This window comes from Dendronephthya gigantea, unplaced genomic scaffold (genome assembly GCF_004324835.1).
Source record: "Dendronephthya gigantea isolate DGI-Jeju-01 unplaced genomic scaffold, DenGig_1.0 000000F, whole genome shotgun sequence".
Lineage (NCBI taxonomy): Eukaryota > Metazoa > Cnidaria > Anthozoa > Malacalcyonacea > Nephtheidae > Dendronephthya > Dendronephthya gigantea.
The window spans coordinates 1,096,317-1,122,400 of NW_021163010.1; the positions used below are offsets into that span (position 1 = coordinate 1,096,317).

Consider the following 26,084-nt stretch of genomic DNA (forward strand, 5'->3'; position numbering starts at 1 on the left):
CCACCTGCTTTAAATAACTAATTCAGTCTACCCCGGCCTGGCTCGTTACAATTAATACCATTAAACGAAGTTTAAAGAAATTGCTTTTCTAAGCCTCATAAAAGGTGTATAAAGGCAAGAGAAACTGCGTAGATAGTGTATTTATTGAATTATTGTACCCAATATATTCCGTCGGCGATAATAAATAATGCAAAACATGCATCACCTGTCTGCATCATGCCAATGACTATATGTGTTAATTATTAATGCGAAACGTGGCGAAGAATCAATGTAAAGCGCTATACAAATCATTATTAATCAATATTGACGGGCTTTTAGGTCACACCCATTGGCACACCGTACTTTAATTTATATATTCCTGATTTTAAAAACTTCCCATATTGCCACAAGGCATAAGGGGGGTTGAAAAACAATTTCAAAAGAAACTTATGCCGAACGTCAATATATATGAATCGTTAAATAGTTGAGGTCCTACGGTTTAGTAGCTATCAGTTGAACAAAAGATTAGATATAATAATACTGAACAGTATGGCGGAATTTTCAGTGTTGCAGAAAATGAACCAGTTACATATTGCCACAAAATAGGAATCCGCTTTTACTAAATGATAAACTATACAGAAGAAATAATATTCTCGACAAACTCAATGGAAGCAACGAACAATACAAATTAAATATCTATTCTGAAAGAACATGCAATATAACATTTACAGCATCGTTTTTTATATACTCTATATGCCTTTGCAATTTCCATTTACAGAAATTTCTAGAGCATCTAGCAAGTAAGCAACACACTGCACATGCAGTATTCCAAATGCTAACGGAGGGATATGATGTCATTTCGTGCACTTTCTCATATTTGACAGTGGCATCGCTCAGCTATGATGGCTCAGACTATATTCCTGTGTTATGGGAAATATTTATTAAAAGGCATATTTTCCAACCGGGCATACAACACACGCAGTCATGCCAAGTCGCACCAATAACCTAACATAATTTCTGTACAATTTTACAATTGGTCATGGTGGATATCACCACAAACTACAGCAAGCTGTATTGTTCCAATCAATGTGTTTTATGAAAAATACAGGACAATGTTGTCTTACTCAATATAAACATATAAGATAACCAAAGCCTATCATCAGCCATACACACCATAGCCGACCTCTGTCACGTCCTCTGTCACGTGGACGCTGAGGATTTCTTCCCCCCTCCAGGTTTTAGATAGGGATCATCAGCTATAGCAAAAACGTCACTTCGAAGTGTTTTGTTATACTCCAAACATCGACGAACGAAATTCTAATGGCAACAAAAAACAGAAGAACTTCTTAAACTATTTACACAGAAAAGGGACGGTATTGTGACATAGTGTAGTGTAGTGTGGTGTGGTATGGTATTGTATGGTATGGTATGGCATTGTGTGGTATGTATTTTACTCATCCAATGAGGATTATAATTATATTGCAAGGGAAAAGAGAGAAATGCATGGTGTGTTGTTCGGCGACGTGTATGTGGATCGGAATTTTACTTTGATGTCAAAATTTAACAACAAAAAATTCATCAATTTTACTTTATATATATCCATCAGATATGTACCTTTGCCTCGTTGCTAGCGCTTGGTTTGGATGGAAACTCGACTTCTGTTGCGTTTAGAATTGTGTGATTCTCAAGAATGGCTGTCTGTGACATATTGTGACCAAAGGGCTAAAAAGACGAATTACAAATAATGAATAAATATTACGTTCAAGAAATAAATAAACTCTAAGTTTATATGATCGAATTACCAGGTGTAGAACGTTTAATTTCTTATATTCACCTTTTTACCGTATAACATTTGATAAAAAATCACCCCAACTGACCAAACATCGACCTGTAACAAGCAAATGTACAATCAGGTTGCATCAGGTTGTACCATTAAGACATTATTTGACCATTGTTAACGAAGATTGAGAAGCGCGAATTCCTCACATATTATCCCTTCTGCGGTCCATAAGTGTTGAATGTAATAGACCTTGCGCATAATGACGTATCAACCCATGACGCCTGCAGCGAATTCTGGTTTTAGTAGTCACGGCGAGAGATTCAAACTTCAAAATTTTCCGCCGTGACTATTAAGACCAGAATTCCTTGCAGACGCCTATTACGTCATTATGCATAAGGTCTATTATAACAAAATTTATTTTAAAACACAAACCTTGGAGGAAATCTTTGGTGGTTCTTTACTCACTACAAAACATTCTGGTGGAAGATACCAGTAAGTCCCAGCCCCCTGTGACGTCAACTCCATACTATCGTCATCTGTGTCAATGATTTTGCTCAAACCAAAATCAGTTATTTTTACTTCACCACAAAGGGATCCATTTCCAACAAGAAGTATATTTCCTGAGAATAGAGAGAACATTCATGCTCTGTTCACAAACGTTGAAACGAATTCGAGCACTGCTTCACGCATTGCTGGATAACGCAACGCGTCCAAGACCTTGCACATAATTAAGACCGCGACACGCAACTGAGACTGCCAAACGATTACGGGACGGTGTACGCACTCGAGAACCATTTACCAGCACCATCAAGTCTTCTTCTCTTTTTATTTTTTCCCGGTTTATCATTAAAGTTTGGTGCTTCACTTTGTTGTAAAAGTTTTACGAAGTTTATCATTAAAATCCAGGTTATACCGAACAACGGGCAATTTTGGAGCGATTGAAGAAATCACTACCCGGTGTTTAGTGTTATCCAGTTTTCATACAACTGGCTCCTACATGTATACTGCAGTGATCTTCAGCGTTACAAACAGAATTAGATGTACCTGGTTTCAAATCATAATGGATTATAGGATGTTCTCTGTTATTCAAATACTTGAGCGCACTGACAACCTAAAGAATTTTATAGAAAATTAGAAAGGAATAAACACGGGCGTTCATTTGAAGCAAAAAATGCCGAAATTGGAGTTTGTTAATTAATCTTAGTAGTTTTCCGAGCTAAATTATTGAATTCAGGGCGAGAAATTGCGCTCATCGGGAATCAATAATAAAACAATTATCAATGAGGCAATTTGCTTAAAAAATATCGTCCTAAAGTTGTAGCAAATCCGACCTAGACATGACAGTTAATTCAAATACCTGCATTATAATTGATCTCGCCTGTTAAAAAAAAAAGGAACTATTTAGCATATATTTACGGAGAAAACTAAGATATTCAAGGCATACCTCTTTCTCGGATATTGTTTTATGCTGTTTCAGTAGAAAATCAAGATCGTTTCCATCACAATATTCCAATACTGTACAAAACCTAAATAAATTACGTTATAATGAGCAGAAAGATATACAGTATACAAGAGAACATTGAATAAGAACATTGAACTTACGAGTTTGAGTCTATCTCAAATACGTCGTACAAGCGAACAATCCTCTAAAAATGAAGGAAATCTTTCCAATAGTGACAATCATGAAACTGCATGGATTAACAGTATATTATATTATTTAACAAACGGGATGATAGCTACATGCATGAAATTTTAGTGGCACTAGCTTTTCCAGCGAAGACATTTGCTGCATGGCTGATGATGGGGACAATTATAGTGCTCCAGATAAAAAATGCAGATCTAACATGTTAAAATCATCGATCCTTTCAAACCTTTGATGTATCTTCAAATAAATTGTATCCTAGCACTTAAGAGCATCTTATATATTGAGTGCACAAAGTCTTTATGTACTTACATGATGGTTCAATGTCTTTTGAATGTTATACTCTCGAATGGCATGTCTGAGTTGAAGATAAAATACATTTAAGATTAAAACAACATCTCACACACATTGCAGAATATCTTATAAAACAGCACCTGATATAATTCGTTTTCTTGTCTTCCTTCCAGTCGTTGTTCAACTGATGAATTTTACACGCAACATAGCGTTGCTCTTTCAGATCAAATCCCTACAATCATAATTGTGGTACAAATTGTCTTAAAATTAATGTGTCTTTCATATGTGTTACGTAAAAATCACGACACTGAATTCAATCATTAAATACTAGATACAGTATGAGACACAGTAACTACCTTATGAACTTCGCTGAACCCTCCCTTTCCCAGAAGATGCAAAAGAAGATATCTTTCTGACAAGGTTGGATTGTCTTTGAACCTGGTAAGTATTGGTGACTGCATTAAAAACAAACGTCTTGTAAAAAGTGTGACTTTTGGGTTGGGCGGGAAACGAAGAGAATGTGTCTGACGCAGTTTTTTTTCAATGGTTTTCTTAAACGGTTGCTGTGCGTAAGGTAATATAGTTGGTTCATCGGACAGTTCTTATCCGGAAAGGGGAAAACCTAGATTTGAGACCAAATACAGATGAATCTCGTTCCTCGTGAATTCTGAAGTTATCTGGAAAAGTAAATGAACATGGCGCAAAATATTACACCTGGACTTATCTTCACTTTGAAGTCGCTTCATCTCTCGAATATGAAGGTTTCTTTCTCTCTCTAATTTTTCAAGTTCTATCGCAAGGTCACTTTCTTCCTATAACCATACATGTACAGTACACATTTAGCTTGTTAAACGTCAGTTTATGTAACGAACTTAATGTTCGCTACTGATGCCGTAGACAGCAGACAGAGTACAACACTGCACTCGAGCATTTGCAAGTTTAACACCAAGAATTACTTTAGGATTAAAAAACAAGACTGCACCTTCTTTGAGTACGCTGCTCGTAACTTTAATATTTCATCTTGTTCATAGTATTCTAAAGGCGTCAAACTAAACAAGAAGTGGCAAGTTTGTTCAGAGTTAATAAGATAAATAACAAGTACAACAAAATGTGAATGCACTGACTCCATGCATAAAAATCTACTGCCTTGCATCATCACCTTGCTGGTATCGGTGGTTTGGCAAATTCCGAGTCGGTTCCAACTTTGGAATTCTTCTTTTCTTTTCCTGTGAGAAATACAATATTTCTGTATTACTGCAGATATATTTCTCTCGCAATCTTTTTTACCCTCCTCTGCTGTTTGCAAGATATTATGAACTACCAACGCATGAACTGCCAAACAAAAGAAAACATAAAAGATGACCCAAAATGATCGTTTATACTGTGTATAACCTGTCGCTGGCGGTTTTCGTTTCGATAATAATTTCTTCTTTTTTTCAATTTCTTCCTTTTGCTGGTTGATGCCGTCTTGTTGTCTAAAACATTCAGGAATTTTCACCAGATTACTAACTTTCTTCCTAACCATAATACGAATATCAAAAGCAGTCGTGATATCTGCTATTAAAATGCAAGCAACAAGAGGAAAACCTATGTACGTACTTGTGAATTTCTTTGAAAGCAAATCCATCTTCCCACGTTTCCACAAAATGAGCACCTTGCCTTCGACAAATGAAAAATCAGAATGGAGATTGTATTGTCGTTGTGTCGTGATTTTTTTAATGCACATAACCCTTCTTTCGTACTCTGTGTATTTCTAACTCTGTATATTTCGTACTCCGTGTATTTCTAACTCTGTATATTAATAGTCTGCACATTTTTTAGCACTGTATACATAACAATACAATAAAAGTAAAATAAAGTAAAATATTCAAGTACCTGGTAGGAAGATATTGACCCAATCTAAGACGATTATTCATACTGTCGCGTTTCGCTTTCAGCTTGTATTGTCTTGACTAAAAAATAATACAATTCATGATAATTGTTAACGCGACATTTCCTCACATTCACATGAAAAATAAATAATATTCATGGGACAAATCCCGTCTTACACCGCACCTGTTCTATTAAGAGGTCTTTTATAAATTCGGTACACTAAAATATAATAACGAACGCCATTAGGTTAAAACGTTGAGAACTTTTCTTGTATATTTAACGACTAAAACATCAAGAACTGTACCTTGTCATTAGTTTTCTTTAATTTATCTTCCATTTTCTAAAACAAGTTCAGTACAGTAGATTAATGATAAACTGCGATGCTAAAACACTGGTAAGATTGTCCTCATCGTATTCAGGAAATAATATAGGACTATAGGGAAAACATTTCTCATATTTTCACAGACATTTTCACGTAGCTTAAACTTGCACAAATGCCCTACCTTCAGTTCTGTAATTTGGCGTACCAAATTACTATTCATCTAAATAAAATAACGAAGAAATTATTAACTACCTCACGAAAAGTACAGTTAAATAAATTAGAACTTTTAGTCAAAAGTGTTTTATACGAAACATGTTAACATTGAAGGAAACAGACGGTTATTGCCCTATTGGCGACACACAATGACGTTTACAGATGCGTTGTTGAAAGATACCCAGGTGTTTTCCTGGAAGAAGATTTTATATTTTCCAGAATACGAAACAACATACGGTGTCTAGCTCTTTAATTCTGTTATCTTTTTCCTGGGACGACGCAGATGCCAATGTTTCATATTCCTACACCAAACGTAAATATTATATTAAATTCTGGATAGCAAAAGATGAAAAAACATTTTTTACCAAGGTTGAAAGAGGAACACAGTGTCCAAAAAAAAAGACTGGTTATAACGTGGTTGACACAACCATGGAGCCCAGTAGTAGCAGTTCATGTTGTATAACAACGGAACATAATATGCAATACATATCATCTCGTAGATACTGTACATTTCATATTGGCCTCATTCCACCCTTTACTGTACGTAATTAACAAGACTTGGTTGAAAAATAAAAACTGAACTGTGTAGTGCGGATAACAGGCTGTTTGAAGACAAAGTCTTGGCCATTGCATGATTAAAACATCATAAAAATACACAACAATATCTCATAAAAAATGACATATATTCACCATCAGTTTCTCCATGGTCAAATCACTCTATAGAAAGAAAGACATACCGGTATTAGCAAATGAAGATAGATTCAAAACAGCAAACAGTGATATAACCAATTATGAAATTGAAAAATTTAGGCCATGTAGTGCAATACCTGAGTTGATTCATGAACACATATTGTTTCTTTACCATTGTCAATAATCTGTGGCGGTGACAAGCAAGATTCACTTGATCTACGCACCATACTCTGAGGTTGACCCAAAAGATAAGGAAGGGTTGAGCTGCTTTCCAATGGGGTCTGTTAAAAAATATTTATACAATTACTGTGTATCAGAGAAGCAGGAAGATGTACAGCATCTGTGTTTGATGAACCTGTTAAATAACCTAGCTGCAATAATGAATTTGCAGAGAGCATTTGGAGAGACATAGGATGCAGTAGTTTTATACTTACAAAGACTTCTTCCTCAACTGTTGGTGTGTGCTTTGGGCTTGGTGTGGAAAGAACTTTGTTTGGTGGTGTTGTCACTCCATTTGTCTACATGAAAATAATTTGACTGAATGCAGTTATATCTCATCTATTAACAATTAAATAAATCTCTTAGAATGAAAACAATCATTTATATTTGTAACAATATTCAAAAGCATAATAGTGAGCTTAAGCAAGTGACGTTTTTGACAACACGTACGTTGACCGGAAGTAAAGTTTTTATTTTTCACCAATCACAATTCTTGACCCAGTCTTTTGGCGTTACTCATGCCGTTTGTGATGTCAAAAACGTCACTTGCTTAAGCTCACTATTATCAACCTCCTTCGTTTGCCAAAAATTTCTATTTGAGTAATATGTGATAAATTTTGGCTGATACAAATTAACGTTTTTGCCAGAATGCTCATATTAAATTCAAATTTAAATGATTTTATATAAATGCAAATTTTAATCCTTATTCAACCTACCCTTGAAAAATACCCTGTGATTTTTTTGGAACCGGATTCAGCTTTTCCCATCTTGGGTTGACCTATATAATTATTCAAAGCACCAATATAAATACATATATTATATATATTGTAACAGATTAATTATTACCTGAATTACTATATTACTAATAATTTATATTATTATTATATTATATTACTATGTTATTTACCATACCTATTTTCCATTTTAAATTATTTCTAATTTATATACTGTATATCACATACCAACCTTGTACCCAGACCCTGGGTACAAGGTTGATCAAATACCTGGATGGTCGCCATCATGAGCTTTTCTTTTACGTTTAACATATTTCTCGGATTTTACTTCTGTACCAATCTGCAATTAAAAAATATAAGGTAACATACCATCACAGTCGTAAATATAGAGAATTGGTCAGCATTAAATGCCTACAGTAAATCTGCCTCTGAGAGTCAATTTGGCACATGTGTTCCATTTACAAGATTTTATTTTTTTTCAAAACCTGCATACTCAGCACACTAAAATTACCTCAAAATCTCTTGATGTATCAGAGATTCCAGATGAAGCATTGCTTAAATTTGAATCCTGTATATGAGAAACAAAATAAAAGATTTTAACAAATATGTTAAAATTTAATCAATATTAACAATCAAAGTGGACTAATTGAAAAGTATTGAATGACTGTGTTTAATGTTATGAATATGAACATATACATTCACAATACTATTTGAATACTACAATGTATGAAAGATATGTTTTTAAATGGATTTGATAGTGTGGTGAGCAAATAGCGTTTGCTGTTCTCCTAATATGAACTCTTGCAAATATTTTTCTAATCTATAATTGCTTCAAATTGGAAATAATGCAACCTAAATTTGGCAACATAATGATCATCGTAGGGAATTATTGTAACTAAAATACAGAGTACATAGAGAGTCTTTAATTGATATATTCTATATTCACGAGGTTATAAATTATATAAGCTTTGAAACTTGATGTGAATAAATGATTGAAATGGTTGCATTTTTGAATTCTCAGAGAACTTTACCCTATTATCCACTCTGTTGTCAAAAAACCTCGCTTCTAACAACTCTCTGCGTTGTGGATCTAAACCCTGCAGGCTTGAAAACGCATTGCAAGATTCCCGTCCAGAACCTGAAACAATGAGATAATTTTGTGATTAACTTGCACGATTACTATCACAGTTTATTGTTTACTTGAGAGATACAACTAAAATATGCGGACAAAAAACAAAGAAATATTTCAAGAACTTGGCTACCTTCCATCGAAGAAAATTCTAGACTTCTTTTGCTACGATTTAATGGTGATTTTGACTCGTTACTGAGGTGCAAATTGAATTCTTGCGAAGAAGAAAATGCATTTTCAGATCCAGGTCGATCAGCCATTGAAAATCATAGAATCAAGAACGCAGGGTCTCTAGGGTTTTAGAGAAGCAACGCGGGATGATATAGGGCACGGGGGACGCAGTAGGTGAAATATGTATATTGTATCCATAGCTATCATAGGTATCTATCGCATTTCCTCCCATCTCATCTATTTTGCAAGAGTTTCCAGGTCTCCTGAAGAGTAGTCGGAATGTAACCATTAATTAATTTGATATCGTCTCTACTTGTTACGTCTTTTAATTACCATAAAAACATCAAAATTTTCCTTCTGGTTTTCAAGAAATAGACAGACTATCAATGTCAAAACAGTGGCCGGACGGTTAGCACTAACCTTACGTTTAATTAATCCAGGCTGCTTTTTTTTATCCAAGCCTTCGAACATATAGAACTTTATTAAACCAGAAAAGATTCATTGAAAACTTTTACTACGGTATCAACCAGCTGTTGGAAATATTGATTTGTGAATTTATGCTAGGGTAACACTTAACCGCCCGGGCTTTTGTCAGTTTGAAGAACCAGCGCCTCACTGCCTGATATTTCAAACGGCAAAACCCACACATTTAGAAGTTTGTTCTTTCAGTAAATAATTACATTGATAAAATATACTATATAGAGATAATATATATAATTATTATATAACAAATTTCAACTTTTCTTCATTAAATCTTCTTCGTTAAATCTTCTTCATAAAGGTTACATATAAATTCCTCCTGCAAAAAATAGTGAAATATCAGAGCGAGGTCTATTCATTCTCCGGTCAAGACTACTGAGCCAGCGAGGTTAATAAATCTTTTTTAAGATGGCTGACTTTGGCTGTGTTTTGCGAAAGAGGGGAAAGACCTGGTTAAGGGGAAGAGAACGTGAAATTTTGCCCAAGAATTGAAAGGTTAAAAAAAGAGAAATAAACAACTATATGTACATAAGCGTTTGTTAATGGCTAGTTTTCATTCAAGAAAACTATCCCGAGACTCAGGATTCTATCGCTGTTGCTATCATAAATTGAAGCAGAATTAAGTCAAAGAAATAACTCTAAAGCTTCTATACTAAACTTCTATACTCTTGTAAGTAATCAGTAATGTAGTACTATAAAGGGTACAGAGTTGTGAATGGGTCTACTTACCAGTGACCTCTATACTCGATCCAGTAATATAACTGCTCTCTGTCGAGGCAAGAAAATAAGCAGCATTCGCTACATCTAAAAAAATGAGATTTAGTTAAGACACGGCATTTTTTGAAAACACAAAGTCTGCAGGGTTTCCATTCGGTCGCAACAGTTAAGAGGCAAACAGAGGGCCTTTGACCTTGAGCTAAAACAGTTAAGTTCAAACTATATTTTGAGCTTAACTAATTGATTTACCACCGACATTTACATGCAAAAAAATACGCAAATACCGACTTATAAACGGCCATAATTTTAGCGACCAAAATTTTAGTTTTACAGAATTTAGGACGCTTTCTCCAGCTGTGCTAATGTAATGAATTGTGCATTTTACTACGAAAGACTATGGGGTGCCCTAACCCATACATTATCCCTTTTGTTCGGTACGTCCCAGGTAGCTGACTTTCATGAAGCTTAGCTTCTCATGTTTCCAAAATACATGAAATAGTTGTTTGAGACATGCGAATCAATCTTTATCATGTACGTTTTATAATATACCTTCTGACGTTCCTAGGCGATGGAGAGGTATAGCTGACGTGAACTGGAAAAACAAAGATCAAAATATTACATTGTCAAAGGGAAAAAACGGTATATCTGGATCATGATGCATAATTTGAACAATAATTAGAAAATTAAGGTTAATCTTCACAGATCTATCATATAATGAACAATGAACAGTTATTATATATCCAGGTACAGTATTATATAGTAATCATCAGGTAGGTATAATATTGTGAACATATATTATATATCCAGATATTATTTAGTGATCATCGCTAGGTATAATATAATGAACATATATTATATATCCAGGTATCATATAGTAAGCATTAATATAAGGACTACTGGCTGACTAGCATTGATCACTTATAAATGTTGTTCTATCCCTCTCATGCTTTGGATTCAAATTATCACAATCTGGAGTGAAACTTTTAGTTCTTTTCTCTTTAAAGATAAAATGAATCTAAAAGGTATATGAAGTAGACACTGACCTTTTTTATTACTTTTTGAGGAATTGTATTTAGCATGGATGTCTGGATAAACCCTGGTAGGATAACATTACACCTAATACCATACCTAGCACATGAACAAAGAAAAAAATCATTCATTTTTATGATAGAAGTATTACTCTATAGTATGGATGTTTCCAAAAATGTATCCTTACGCAGTTGACGATGAAATTGGCGTGAATGTTGTTTACAATTGGTTGTTTAACACAAGGTTTTTCTAACTTCAACAATAATTTTTTTAAACTCACAAAGCTAGTTCTTTAGCACAGGTCCTACTCATAGCTTCTATAGCTGCTTTAGATGCAACATAGTTTGCTTGACCAAGATTTCCCACCTACAGATTTAAAATTAGGGGATTATTATTAAAGGTGCAAATATTTAATAGATGTGTAATCAAGGCATTACCTAAAAACTAAGACAATTCATTTTAGATTGAGGCTTGATGGATCAGGATGGGAAACCAATAATTTCCATGCAGGAAGGATACATATAAGAATGAAATAAATCACATTATTTGTACCTTCCCCGAAATGCTTCCAATACTGACAATAGAACCATTCTCCACCTTGGACTCAATCATTCCTTTCGCAGCTGCTTGAATCATAAGAAATGTGCCCTAAAATATATCAAAATAATCAAAGTAATAAATAACCATTAAAACGTGGAATAGAGATGCACAAATTACAATTGCAAATAGTTATTTTACCTTAAGATTGACATTGATAACTTCATTAAATGACTTTTCACTCATTTTTATGAGGAAATCATCTCGAGTTATACCATGACAATTGACAGATATACAAGGATATCTTTTGTACTTTTTCTTGATATCTTCCATAAACTGTTCAATCTGCTGTGATGATGTTACATCCATCTCAAAATGAGAATGATTTGCATCACTACCTCCTAAAGCCTCTGCTGTCTTCTTTGCACTAGATCCATCAATGTCAGCGACAATCACAGAAGATCCCTCATTTGCAAAACGTTCACATACTGTCCGGCCTATCCCACCTCCAGCACCTTAATGTTATGTAAGATATTTTAGAGCTATGACATATATACCTGATTTAAAAATGTAAAGATCTAGCTTCTTCCAACAAATAAGGAATTTGTGCCCGGAGGTCTATAGATTTAGGTTTATAGGCAGTCGCTGATGAGATGTAATATATAATAAAGATGGGTCAAATAAAACAATACTTTAAAAAAGACATTACCAGTTATGATGTCACTAGGAAATTATGGCTTTACAACATGGCTATTGGCCAATCAGAAGCTCGATCTGAATTCTTAACTTAGTAATAGGATCTATTATAGCATATAGTTTTTAATAGTTAACTATCTCAATTACTGAATTCAATATGCCACTAAATACGGTAAACATGTTTAAAATGTTTAGTTAAAATGCAGTGCTAAATCTTTCTTTAAAATTATAGAAGTTTTAAAATAGTTAAAAGTACCTTGATAATTATGCACCATTATTTCAAACTTTATATAAAAATCTCCAAATTTGGCGTGAAATTTGCTGATTTCACCATAAGTTATAAATAATTGTTCAACAATAGGTTGGTTAGCATGCTAGTACAGTTTTGTTTTATATATATATAAACACAGATATAAACCGTGCAGTTTAATAACCTACTATTTTTAGCAGATCATGTACTTTCACTTGCTAAAGCAACATGCAAGCATGCACGCATATTTCTCTTCATGTCAAGTCTTATCAACAAACCATGATTTTATTAAAATCATATAGCCTCTAGAAATAAGTGGTATCAAAAGGTTGAGGTTTAATAAAGTTAGTTATTTTTTCGCACTTATTGTATGACATGACAAAGTCCGGACAAAACTAGAATTTTGAGCGATGGCACTCCACAACCGTTCAAATTGTTGTCCCTTAATTCTGATTGAAGATGTGAGTGAAAACTTGCCTGTAACAACGGCCAAACGACCTGCCAGATTCCCAATAATTTTGCTCGCCATTTTATACAATACAGTATTTGACTTTATTTGTTTAGGACTTTGGAGTTTGGTTACCGGATCGCCGGTTCTTGAAAATAATTTATTTCAGCTTTTGACGATGCTTCCATTTTCAAAATCAAAATTTCCTATTTTTGGCAATCAATATTTTGAGGGAGCCTGTCAGGCCTTTCCTTTGCGAGCCTGCCATGCTTTAAACAAGTTTTATAGCTTCAATGCTTCATGTTGTTTGTTCTACCTATTTTTTAGACTGGAAATTGGAAATTACTAAAAAGATCTTCAACAAATATCGATATGGCCCCAATGCGTTCTCTTCAAAATTTTGGTTGATTTTAAGGACCATCTATCAATGATAACACCTTTTTCTTATTCTCTAAAACGTTTTACAAACGTGAGAATTGACACTGCTAAGCCTAATATCATCCTCGCTGCAACACTTTTTGTCGGTAAAAAGATGTATCTCGGCCCACTTCAAAGCCCATTTTCCGGGCAAAGCAAAAGAGAACTCGTGGCTGGATTCATGACTCAGTTAGTCACATATACCGGTACACCGCACAAAGCTACAAATATTACCAATCATTAGAGCCGTATTGCGAGGGCTCGGCAGGAGCAGGAGGCACTGTCCTCTAAAAGATAAATTTCTCTGCTACTCTGAGCAGAGTGGGAGTCTGTAATGTTACATCATTTGAATGTGTTGTGAAGAGATCATCACTGCTTACTAGTTTGAAAATCCTACAAACGGGTCAGCCTGCCAATCACTGACTGACAATGATTTTGCACTATACTAGAGTGGAATTCGATCGCCTCGTTTATACGACCACTTCTTATTTCCTTCAGAACAAAAACAGTCTACGTGAAGCATGCAAATGAGAACATTACAAGCCTACACTGTATTATTTTCGTGATATCAATCGGTGATATCGCATTAATGTAATGTGAAAGAAAAATTTGGCAATCAAGGGATGCCTCCCCTTGTCAGTAATATCATGCAGATTGAAATTTCCCAGCCAAACTGAAATAGAAAGAAAACTAGTTTATTGTGTTACCACCTTAATTAAAGCATGGTCAGTGTGCAGCATCAAGTCTGTTTCACATGCTGATTTGGCCGTGTATTCACTATTCACCTCTTAAGAGTTAAGCCGGTGGGAGTATTGCCGTAAAAACGGCATTAATTGATAGTAAATTAGTATGCGCACTAATATACCATCCATTCCTTTTAAAGAGATACACACTCATAATATAGCGCAACAGACAGCACCCGATATACCGTATGGAAACAATGAAATATACAATCGAAACGAAAACAAAACTTTTATCTCGTTCATCTTGAAAGTGATTTGCCCACAACCTATTACTGAAGCAAATGAGATAAAAAAACATCAGTATTCAGAACAACAAAACTTTGCAAATCCTCCGCGCGGTGTGGTTAACCAGTTTCCCATAAGAGGCCAGCTGCAGGGCACAAAACGCGACAGATGTGCGATATGTGATTGGATGTTTTTCACGCATGCCTCATTCGGTGCTAAAAAAATTACCCACTTAAAAGATTACGAAGGACAAAACGACGCGGCAGTATACCCTCTGAGAGTTAACTAGAGTTGTACGCGTCACTTCAAGTTCAACTTTAGAGAAATTTTCTCCCACCAATAGCAAACTTTCAAAACAACATCAACAAAGGCATTTCAAAATGGTGAGTAGAAATATGAATAATATGGTACATTCTCGCACTAATTTATACTACTCAGACGGCATTTAAAAAGCGCCGCGGAATATTTCAAAGTTTGGAAGACATATTAAAAATGATAAACTGATAAACGCCGTTGATGTTTGCTAGAGAAATTTGAAAAAAAACATAAATATATAAACTAAGACAGTTATAACAACTATAAGCAATAGCAATTGAAATTTCTTGTGAAAATCGGCAATACTTTTCATAGTGTTTATAATATCATTGCGATGATAGATATCATGCTATTGACTGCATGGGGAATTTCTTAGCCAATGTGAGAGAAGCCCTTTATGTGATCGGGTCTCTCTTTCACCCCTAGAGTCTGTTGAAGAGGTGAAGTCAATTTTCAATATCATTAACAATGTATATTTTTCCATTGGTCAAAAGAATAACTTTCCCAAGTGCTTGTTTTCTAGCAAAGTCTTGCCTCTCAATGTTAATATTATGCAAATTTAGAGATTAGATTTCCGCTTTAAAAGTGCAGCCTCTATACTGTGATTGTAGCTGAGATCTTTAAGCTGGCCGGGAGGGAGTTATAATGCTAGACATAACGAACTAAGTAAGGCAAGACAATTGATGTAAGGAACTAGCAATAAATGATCACGCAGATTTATCAATGCAATTTATTATTCATGATCACTGCAACAACGAGTTAAAACCCCAAAATTCCATTAAAGGGCGTAGCAGCAAATTCTTCATGATCCTTCGCTGGAAGGAGCGAGGTTTTCCACCAATGACCAAACTGCTGGAAATTGCTTCTGTCATTTATATAATTATCAGTCTCAGAGTGATACAGACTGTCGCATTGGTACTGTTACTTCCATCTACGCCTCCTATGGGATCACAGTAGTTTCCAATCTAGATTTTTTCGGGTAAATGACAATACATCTAGGACACTTTTCACACCACTTGCAAATAGCGATTTTTAGTATCAGCCTCGGTTTAAAGCATTCAAATAATGCAGATGATTTGGCTGTAGTGATGATTCTGGAGGAGCAAATTAACATAAAATGTTCATATAACAGAAAAACATGAGAAATCCATTTGAAAGAAATATCAACATAAAAACTTCTTGCTGTGGGCAGATTGTCTTATAGTAATTCACCACAGTAACGTCAAGGGGACGTCTTCCTATTTTATAACCAAAAACATTTCTTAACTGCACGGTATGAATGAAAATAATTGATATTTAGCGTGAGTGTATATCGATACATGTGGGTCAAGCCGGAGCCCAGATTGGTAATTCATGTTGGGAACTGTATTGTCTGGAGCACGGTATTGGACCAGATGGGAAACTTGTTGAAAATTCTGAAGCAAAGAAAGGAGTGGACACTTTCTCGACATTTTTCAGTGAAACAGATTCTGGGAAGCATGTACCACGTGCACTGTATGTTGATTTGGAACCAACTGTGATAGGTATGTTTATCACGAAAAACTACAATCTCCACCGTTTGGAGCTTCATTACATGAAAGATAGAAATATATGTGTACTTGCACCTCTATTCTTTCCACTTATCCACAATTTTTGGATTGCCAACTTTAAAATGTATCATTCGAAGATCTAATTCAATGTCTCTCAGTTCACCAAATTTCATTTAAATCTGTTCACAGATGAAGTACGAACAGGAACATATAGATCTCTGTTTAGTCCCGAGATGTTGATAACTGGGAAAGAAGATGCAGCAAATAATTATGCCAGAGGACATTACACTATTGGTCGCGAGATTGTTGACAAAGTATTGGATAAGATACGAAAACTTGTAAGTCAACCGATTATCTTTCACACTCCCATGTAACAAAACCCATTTATCCTCTTCATTATAATAATTGTCCTTATAGGCTGACCAATGTACAGGTCTTCAAGGCTTTCTTATGTTCCATTCGTTCGGGGGTGGCACTGGATCTGGCTTTACATCATTGCTAATTGAACGTCTATCAGTTGAATATGGCAAGAAATCTAAACTGGAGTTTTCAATATATCCAGCACCTCAGATATCCACCGCAGTAGTCGAACCTTATAACTCCATTTTGACCACTCACACAACAATGGAACACTCTGACTGCTGTTTCATGGTCGACAATGAAGCCATCTACGATATCTGTCGCAGAAACCTGGGCATTGAACGGCCAACCTACACCAACCTTAACAGATTGATTGGTCAGATTGTATCGTCAATTACCGCCTCCCTTCGTTTCGACGGGGCACTGAATGTTGATCTCACTGAATTCCAAACCAATCTTGTCCCTTACCCAAGAGTTCATTTCCCCCTCGCGACGTACGCTCCAGTAATTTCTGCAGAGAAAGCCTTCCACGAGCAATTGTCCGTTGCCGAGATCACCAACGCGTGTTTTGAACCAGCCAATCAAATGGTGAAATGTGATCCACGTCATGGTAAATACATGGCTTGCTGTTTGTTGTATCGTGGTGATGTCGTGCCTAAAGATGTGAACGCCGCCATCGCAACCATCAAGACCAAACGTACCATTCAGTTTGTAGATTGGTGTCCAACTGGCTTCAAGGTTGGTATCAACTACCAACCACCAACTGTGGTACCAGGAGGTGATCTGGCCAAGGTACAGCGTGCTGTGTGTATGTTAAGTAATACCACAGCAATTGCTGAGGCGTGGGCAAGATTGGATCATAAATTTGATTTGATGTACGCCAAACGTGCTTTCGTTCACTGGTATGTTGGTGAAGGAATGGAGGAAGGAGAGTTTTCTGAAGCTCGCGAAGATTTAGCGACATTGGAGAAAGATTACGAAGAAGTTGGTGCTGAATTTGAGGAAAACGAAGAAGAGGACGAAGACGAGAACTTTTGAACAGAGAATAGGTTTATGTCAAAATAATTTGGGCAAACATGTTGTCTGTATACCTTTAAAAGGAATTGTTGACGATACTTGATGTAATATGCTATGTTCTGTAATCTTCTACATATCTATTAAATTTTACCGAAGTGCATGAAGAATTCATTTCTATTTTGAATAGTTATGTGTGTGTTTTCTGTCTAAGCAGTTCAATAAAAGACCATCTGTGTTTTGTGGACTCGAGAAAGCCTTTGTCCTTTCACTTTGTGAACGCGTATAACATTTGGTGATCAGATAGATGAGGTTTCCACAGCCGTTTAAAGGCACCTTTTCATATCATATGGAGCAATTAAGAGTTTGATTCATTAAAATCTATCAATCTCCACTCTGAATATCTGAAATGCATTAGCGTGCATGCCTAAGTTGGATTATGTTCTTCTATAAGATAAACCGTGTACAATATATTCAAATAGTTAAGTATGTGAAATGTTTCGTATAGAATTTGATAAAAAAGTTCATCTGTTCAGTGTTCATATAGACTTCTAACGGGCAAATAATTCCCTCGACATCACAAACGGCGAATTATTAAATCAAACGATATCGGAGTCTAAGTATTGAAACGACGGCCTGAAGGCGTGTCAGCGTCAACTCCCCCCTTCAGGACTCCTTGCTCTCCCCACCTTTTCTCATCTCTGGCTCAGTCCTGAGTCCACATGAAATCTACACACGTCAACCTCGTACGTCCTCGTACTGGACGTTTTCTTTGTCGATTATTGAACACTTCACATAATGGCTTCTTCAGATAATCACGCGTTTTTGCCAGTTTTGGTTTGAACTGTCTTGTTTTTCGTTCCCGTATTTGTTATGCTCTATAATAAATAAGATGAAGTAAAATAACCGAGTGAACTTAGTCGTGTCTTCATTAATTATAACGCTTATAAGTGACAATGGTACCTTTGGTGCTTGAGAACGAGCAATCTTTCTCTTTATATTCGGTAGTAAAACTTGACTTGGTGAACTAAGAACATTGGGAGAAGAGGAATTTTGATCATCTGTACGACATTCCAGAAAATGTACGGTGAGACATTACTAGTTACCATTGTAACGAAGCTTTGACAATACCTTATTTTTTCTTCTGGCCATCTGGTCGTTACAGGTGCAGAAAGTGATCGTGATAATATGGATGGCTGACATGCTTGATTATTCAACATTTGTTGAGGAGGAACCCACTAAATAATTCAGCAAAATTTTAGATCTAAGAGCATTTGGTGAAATTTTGTGTGCACTAACTATTGAGCTGTATCCGATCCAAGAGAGTGTCGTCATCGCGATATTTGGCATTCGAACATTGAATGTATTTTATTTAAATCTCATAGGTCAGTACAGGAAAGTGGACGGACAGTGAATTATGTACATGCAGTTCATCTTTACCTGGTGGTTTGGATCGCTGGTACAGGTTTTCAAATGAATACCTTGTTGAGCATATGTACAGAGCAACGCAACACCTGCAAAAAGATTTTATAGCAATTGCAAATTCAAAACGTGCATGTAATTTCAATTTCATAATCACCGGAATAAACTTCGACGGAAACAGTAAGTTAGTCCGGCAGACTTACAGTACCTAGTGCTGTTCGACGACCTTCTCGTAAATATTTCTTTGTCCATTCATCTAACAAAATGTTTCGGTATCTCTGTGAAAGAGCAGCAGAAAATTCGTTCATCTCAATTAGTGTTTGCATTCAATGGTTGATCATGGGCCATTATATCGTGATCTCTGTTTACAAGGAACAGGAAATTACTAATTACCAATACTAATTCCTGTACAGCCTATAAAATATGATTGCAGATGAAAACTTACCGGGGCTTCAAAATACTTCAGGTACTTTTGAGAGTTTTCTGATGGGAATATCCGTTGAAAACAGCCTCGTCTGCTATACTATGAAAGAAAATTTCAAGTACACGAATTGAACAGAAATATAAAGGAGGCGATTCTATGGAAAGTATTAGCGTTTGAGCATGCAAACATTTTATGTCCGAAAATATAGAATACTTATATATACAGATTGCGCTATATATCTAGGGTTGCACTTATAGTATTACTGCAGTTTGATTTGCTGAAGGATTTTTACATAAGACATGTAACAATAAACAATAAAATTAACAATGATTTACTTCATCCTCCGTCTCCATTAAAATCTTCATATCTTCCGGGGTCAAAATATCCAATATAGTCATTCGTACCCGCTGAAATAGACAAAATTTAGTAAACAAACGAGGGGGGGGGGCGTATATAGGTAGCGTCTTCAAAATAGCTTAAAATTAATGATAAAAAATATTGCAAAGAAAGTTTTATTTAACACCAACCTCGTTACCCTGATGGTTAACATAAAATCCATGCTAAACAACCAAATAGGAATTAGTTTAACGTAAGTGTAAAGTATACAGATGACGATGTCACGATGATGGTCATGCATTTTTGTACAATATAGACGATATAGTTCAAACCTTTGCCTTCTGGTCTGAAGTTAAAACCAATCTTCCTTTGTCCAAAGAAGAAGCGCCACCACTAGAATTACTGAGAACATCCAATACATGGAGTTATTATCATTATGTAGATCACTTTCCAGCGGGATTTTCTCTCAAACCAAACTAACCTTGCTGAATTGCTCGCTCCATTCTCAGGAATACGATAGCCAGATATGTTCAGCAGATCACGGACCATTTGACCCTTGATGCTCATATCAAGTGGTGACGTTGAATGTAAGCTGTATAGGGGTCAAATTTAGTGAATTCTATTACTGATTAGTACCTTAATTATCATACATGCATGTTAATAATTCCCTAAATAGAACAATTTACTACTGCATAGTTCATAATCATATCTAGTATGCATGGATAACAATAATTCATGAACTGGCAGTAACATCATGCATCAGCTACCCATATCTTCTGCAAATTATTTAATTTCTGCAATGTACAACAAACCCTGGGCTAATTAACTGTTAACACTTACCTGGGTGAGATATTTACTTCTAAAATCCACGGCTTCAAATTCTCGTCCAACATAATATCAAAACCAAACAACTCGTTACAGCTGTAACTATAATGAATTGTAAAAAATCGCATGGTTTGAAGGAAAGTAAACTTGAGACACCTGACACATAGCTAGGCCAGCAAGAGTGTCAAAGAACTTCTGCCTTTTAAACTAAGGCAGTTCGTATGCTTGTTGTTAGTGGCGATGGTCAAAGAAATCTCTTTGACTCTTAAATTAATAATTGACAAAAAGATATACAATAAAATACCTGTCTCTGACATTTTGCTTCATTAGCAAATTAACTGTCGATTCGCAACTATAACATAGGAAAAAAATATTAACTATTAAGAAAGTAATTATTTCAATCATCATCAGATAAGTATTCAATCAAATAATGAAGTTCTCGTTCATTCATTCCAATATACAGTGTAATAACCTTATTATTGTCTTGACCACGATATCTTTGATACCCTCCCAAATACGTGTTGTATTCACACCCATTCTTTTTAAGTATCCCCACAAAGCTTTTAAAGACCTGGGAATAAAAATGCATAGTTATAGGATTAAATATCATGACCATTTCACTACTGTATCTATTGTGTATATAGGATATAACTCGATATTTTTATGCTTCTTGAAGTGAGAATATAAATCTAATAAACTCCAGTAGATTAGTCTCAATAAGCCTGCATGTATAACAAATATCTCCTTAACGGGTTTTGCAACAAAATCTAGAACGTTTCCCAGGCTTGGAACTTTTTGAGCTATTCTTGTATGTAATTTTTCAGGGAAAGAGAAATGGCCTAAAGAGCGCCTTTGAACAACAAAGCAAACGAATCTCAACTTACATGCAGGAGAGAATATTCTGAGTTATTCAGAGTTAATTCATTCAATCACAAGGGATGCCTACCCTTGGCGTCTAGTATATATTAGGCAACAACCGTAAATGTAGTCAGTTTAACTATAAACCATTTGTGACCTTGACATCTATAATAGTAGTAGCTACATTTATATAAGCAACAACAACAGTTTGACTAACCATTTGTGGCCTTGACAAGCATCTTCATCGTTATTTGGCGTATACACATCCTCATTCTTCTTATTTATGCTGTAGTTTGTTAAGTGCATAAATCTGTTGCTTAAACTTTTACTTGAAGAAGAATACCTTAAGCAGAGAAAAGCAAGAAAACGTGTAACTTTTTCCAGTTTATTCGAACAAGTATAACAATAACTATTACCTTTTTAAAAAAGCGTGTCTAATGGAAAAGACCCGACTACAACACCATAACAATTAACACAGTACCATAGCACACTTTCAACTTACTTGCAGGTAGCAAAGCGAGTGAGGCCGTCTTCGAACAAATAAATGCGCAGGGGATCGAATGATGAGATAAAAACATAAATGCGAAGATCAAACTTTCTCCCGTTGATAAGATACGGTTTTGACAGATATCTAGAAATAGAAGAGAAATAAACATTTCTTGTTATATGCTTGTATGACACATTCTTCATTTGCGTGTGACGTCATAATGTGTCATTAGCCGCCATCTTGGATGATTCCACTTCAACGCAAGCTATTATTTAGGCAGATATTTAGATTAAGGCTGTGCATGTGAGGGAATATATAGCATGAAAATGGCATGACACATTCATACATATATAGGTAGAATAGAGATGTCGCTGAAGCTAGCTAGTGCATCAAGTATATAATGCCCTTATGTAGCCATGTACCATACGGTTGAATTTTTTTCTTCAGTACACCAGTCAAGTGTGTTTTGTTCCCGTGATTCGTAAATATTATATGCTATAATTATAGGGCCATCCCATCATATCAAGCTGCATTAATTAATACTTACTTCTGGACAATAACTGGTCTCTTCTTAGGAATTTGGGTCCATTTATGTACAACTCTTATTCCAATTCCTCTTGCCGAAGCCGGCTATACGTGCGTATGAAGATAATAAAAAAATAATGACATCTAATCTATTCATCGAATAGGGTCGGGGGAAATATAGACTTGAGTTTACTATTGCCATTAGTTGAGCGTTTTTGAAAAATCTTCAGAAAGAAATCGTCACCATAATGAAAACATGCATGCATGTACAGAAAACTAAATTATTCATGCCACAGTTTATATTCATTCTTACTGGTTTTAAAATCCACTTTTGTCTACTTCCCACTTCCTCCCAAACTCTTTTAAGATTTCGAAAATCGTGCGGCAACACGAAGGTCTGGGGAATGAAACCAAATTCCTGCATAAAAAGAAAAGTAATACTAATACAGTACGTCTGTACACGTAGCAACGTCAGTACGTACATCTTACGATTGAACGAAATCTAATATTACAGAATAGCTTAATTTATATTATTGAATCGCATGGATTTATTCTATGTGAAATAAATGTTGCCGAAAGTTTTTCCGGAGAACGAAAGCAGAAATAAATATACGATTATAGAGACCTACAACAGAGAACATTGCGAAAAATGCAACTTCGGTCCTCCGGCAGGAATCGAACCTAGCTACTGTACATCTCTATGACTTCAGAGCATTTGCTCCAAAGCAGTGAGCAAAGGTGTAGATTATATAGGACTCTAGTTTATTAATCGTATGTTAATTTCTGTCTCGTTCTCCGGAAAAACCGTCAACATTTAATTTATGTAATGCAGACGAAGGATTAGAAGAAAATGCATTTACCAATCCATTAGTTATTGTGCGAAGTTCTGTTTAAATATAAAAAATACCTCCATAATAAAATATGAATAATTGAATTAAGTTTTTCATTATTATACCTTCTTCCCGTGACGCGTTTGCAGTTTCGAAAGATTCTTCCACAGTTTATCCTTACGTCCAATTTGAAAAGATCCTGGGAAATGATTGACCTACACAACAATATCGAAGATGAACTGTAGGCAAGAGCACTTAGAGCAGTCAGACGAAACAAAGATGTTAATCTGTACTCATGGAGTCAATAAAAAATATCTATGGTACCTTTTGATGCTCTCGCACTGACTTAAATGCTGCGGCTTTCATGTGCTTTCCCCAGTATCCAAGCCAGTCGCTTTCTGTACGTGACAAACGAAAAAAAATCATTATGAAAACTAATTTTGAGGTACAATATAAGCTTAAGCTACAGCCTACCCCACTTTCAAAAGACTTACTTTTCGTTGGTCGAAAACCAGATCGTGCAATACATAATTTTACGACATTTGGAGTGATAGTGCTCATTTTCCACTTCAGCAACTTCTTGATCTTCAATGGAAACGAATGCACTAAAATGACAATAAAGAATAGAAATTTGTAAGCGACTTATTATACCTAAGAAGCGTACACCAGCATAAAGGGGCTGTATATATTCGCAGTTTACAGAAGGCAATGAAGTTATTCAGCAAGCATGAATAGAAAGGTCTGAGTTGGAGGGTGATACTCAAATTTTACAAAACTAATCAGATAATCTTGCATTTAACAACATTCTGTCTTCTACTGCAGACAATTTGAAACTGTAAACATGTTTAAAATACTTAAACTGATTTTTTTTCTTCACAACAAATGTACTAAATGTTCTTCATTCGAGTATACATATATATTATTAAAAAATATACAAAATATGTCTTATATACATACAGTATACAGCTGTCTCTCTCAAAAACAAAATAATAAATATTACCTCGTTCACCATCAACTGTAAAGTGAATAGTCGATGGTTTATTAGGAAAAAGACTAGGAGTTAATGGAGATCGGATTTCTTCTGTGCCACATGCAATCCAACGACCTTTAGATGATCCAATATCAGCTGATTTTAATGAAGATCTCGAGATCTTGCCATTTAATGATTTTACAAGTTTCTCACGACGTAGAGTTGCACTTGGTGCTGAACTGATTCTCGATGTTGCTGTGGATGGTCGAGATTCCCCAGAACTGCTGTGCTGGGAAAACTCTAGATAATGATATATAAATATACCACTCTTAGGTGATGCATTCATCAGTAGTTTTTTTATAATCTGGCTACTGGTGGATGATCAGTTGACAAATTTAGACAAAATGTTCAAAATTGATCATTCGGATTTATTGATCTCCCCAATCACAAAGTAGGCTGTTGTGGTAACTGATACTGATAACTGTAAGAACTGATATTAATGTATAAAAATATCTATAATACAGATATTTTGATATTTTTTTGCAGTATAAAGTTGATTAGCTATTTGCTTTTTTTGTAATAGTGGTTTATTTGAAAATTCTAAAAATAAGATGATGTACGTACCAAGATTGTTTGTCAGAGTTTCAGATTCCTAATGACTCTAAACTCCCAATTAATTGGGTTAATTTTAACATCCTTACATGATTTATCCCACTATATATTATATATTTAATAATTACCCAAATTTATGCCTATCAATACCTTCTGAACAAGATTCATCATGTATATCATCAATTCCTTCTTCTAAAAGATCATCTTCATAGAACCCATCAGAAAGATTGTCAATATCATCATCTTCATTGCATTCAGAAATGCAGCCATCTCCTGGTAATCTTTCCATACAACAATAGTCAATCTGCTCATCTTCAACCTCCTCTTTGCAAGCTTCCCCATCACCTCCTAACCTACTAGGTGTACCCTTACCACAAAATGTAGCAGACTTTGGTACTTCTGGTGGCTTTGGTGTCTTTGCAGAACTTGGTAGCGTGACTAATCCATATTTCACAAGTCGTTTATTGACAGTATTTGAAATTACTTTTTTATCGACAGGAGGTTTTCCTTCCACGCGTTTATCAAAGTCTGTCTTTTCATGACTGATTCTAAATTGTTTGAGTTTAGAATTAACAATAGAAGCAGATTTATTGTAAACTTCTCTGTTCATATCTTGCTTTGAATTTTCGTTTCTTGATGTAAACGTTTCCATAACAACTCGAAATGAACAACAGCCGTTCACTTTACCGTTCACTTTATAATATCAACAGCTCACAACGTCTGCTGCAATTTCTGTATGAAATAAAAGTGTTGGAATGGAAAAGACCATCATATCTCTTCGTGATCACAAATTCCTGCCACCTATATTTTTCCATTTTGAATTTACTTTTTACAAATGACTTATGACTCATTACGTCATACATTATTCGCGGGGGGGGGAGAAAAGCGGAAGAAAACCCACAGGAAAATCGCTTCGGTGGGGACTGGAGCTAGTTCGAACGAGTGGTGGTGGTGCTTGTCGATTAATATTGTCCTACCATTTGAAGATTT

General features: G+C 35.3%; 4 protein-coding genes across 5 annotated transcripts; 1 reads left to right on the forward strand and 3 right to left on the reverse strand.

The window, feature by feature from the left end:
* Positions 1 to 661: 661 nt before the first annotated feature.
* Positions 662 to 9,298, reverse strand: LOC114542946 (serine/threonine-protein kinase tousled-like 2). Its single transcript, XM_028562282.1, has 29 exons — positions 9,008 to 9,298; positions 8,777 to 8,883; positions 8,257 to 8,313; positions 8,016 to 8,085; positions 7,728 to 7,789; positions 7,227 to 7,310; positions 6,930 to 7,073; positions 6,793 to 6,819; positions 6,339 to 6,404; positions 6,071 to 6,109; positions 5,872 to 5,907; positions 5,751 to 5,786; positions 5,571 to 5,647; positions 5,295 to 5,354; positions 5,088 to 5,170; positions 4,855 to 4,921; positions 4,678 to 4,744; positions 4,410 to 4,507; positions 4,052 to 4,133; positions 3,836 to 3,927; positions 3,714 to 3,759; positions 3,362 to 3,405; positions 3,204 to 3,285; positions 3,117 to 3,137; positions 2,804 to 2,870; positions 2,192 to 2,379; positions 1,814 to 1,867; positions 1,594 to 1,701; positions 662 to 1,296 (listed from the first exon to the last, which is right to left on the reverse strand). The coding sequence occupies exons 1-29, from the start codon at positions 9,132 to 9,134 to the stop codon at positions 1,180 to 1,182; spliced, it is 2,208 nt and encodes a 735-aa protein (XP_028418083.1). The 5' UTR covers positions 9,135 to 9,298; the 3' UTR covers positions 662 to 1,179.
* A 48-nt stretch (positions 9,299 to 9,346) lies between these two features.
* On the reverse strand, positions 9,347 to 13,315 carry LOC114543107 (estradiol 17-beta-dehydrogenase 8-like). Its single transcript, XM_028562284.1, has 8 exons — positions 13,232 to 13,315; positions 12,010 to 12,323; positions 11,824 to 11,919; positions 11,552 to 11,637; positions 11,286 to 11,370; positions 10,792 to 10,834; positions 10,255 to 10,329; positions 9,347 to 9,844 (listed from the first exon to the last, which is right to left on the reverse strand). Exons 1-8 carry the CDS (start codon positions 13,281 to 13,283, stop codon positions 9,828 to 9,830), a joined length of 768 nt encoding a protein of 255 aa, XP_028418085.1. The 5' UTR covers positions 13,284 to 13,315; the 3' UTR covers positions 9,347 to 9,827.
* A 1,562-nt stretch (positions 13,316 to 14,877) lies between these two features.
* Positions 14,878 to 18,059, forward strand: LOC114521960 (tubulin alpha-8 chain-like). Its single transcript, XM_028542540.1, has 4 exons — positions 14,878 to 14,970; positions 16,203 to 16,425; positions 16,621 to 16,769; positions 16,849 to 18,059. The coding sequence occupies exons 1-4, from the start codon at positions 14,968 to 14,970 to the stop codon at positions 17,827 to 17,829; spliced, it is 1,356 nt and encodes a 451-aa protein (XP_028398341.1). The 5' UTR covers positions 14,878 to 14,967; the 3' UTR covers positions 17,830 to 18,059.
* Positions 18,060 to 18,159: 100 nt separating this feature from the next.
* Positions 18,160 to 25,932, reverse strand: LOC114521942 (tubulin polyglutamylase TTLL4-like). 2 transcript variants are annotated; one of them, XM_028542520.1, is made up of 22 exons: positions 25,245 to 25,932; positions 24,513 to 24,782; positions 24,007 to 24,117; positions 23,837 to 23,910; positions 23,638 to 23,727; positions 22,996 to 23,100; positions 22,705 to 22,787; positions 22,173 to 22,301; positions 21,888 to 22,013; positions 21,285 to 21,383; positions 21,117 to 21,164; positions 20,828 to 20,914; positions 20,469 to 20,579; positions 20,320 to 20,389; positions 20,179 to 20,211; positions 19,987 to 20,058; positions 19,673 to 19,750; positions 19,436 to 19,505; positions 19,246 to 19,319; positions 18,937 to 19,043; positions 18,769 to 18,832; positions 18,160 to 18,683 (listed from the first exon to the last, which is right to left on the reverse strand). In XM_028542520.1, exons 1-22 carry the CDS (start codon positions 25,744 to 25,746, stop codon positions 18,621 to 18,623), a joined length of 2,466 nt encoding a protein of 821 aa, XP_028398321.1. In that variant the 5' UTR covers positions 25,747 to 25,932; the 3' UTR covers positions 18,160 to 18,620. The 2 variants fall into 2 exon arrangements, with proteins under 2 accessions (XP_028398321.1, XP_028398329.1); XM_028542528.1 differs by lacking the exons at positions 18,160 to 18,683; positions 18,769 to 18,832; positions 18,937 to 19,043; positions 19,246 to 19,319 and having other exon boundaries at positions 19,498 to 19,588.
* Positions 25,933 to 26,084: the final 152 nt, after the last annotated feature.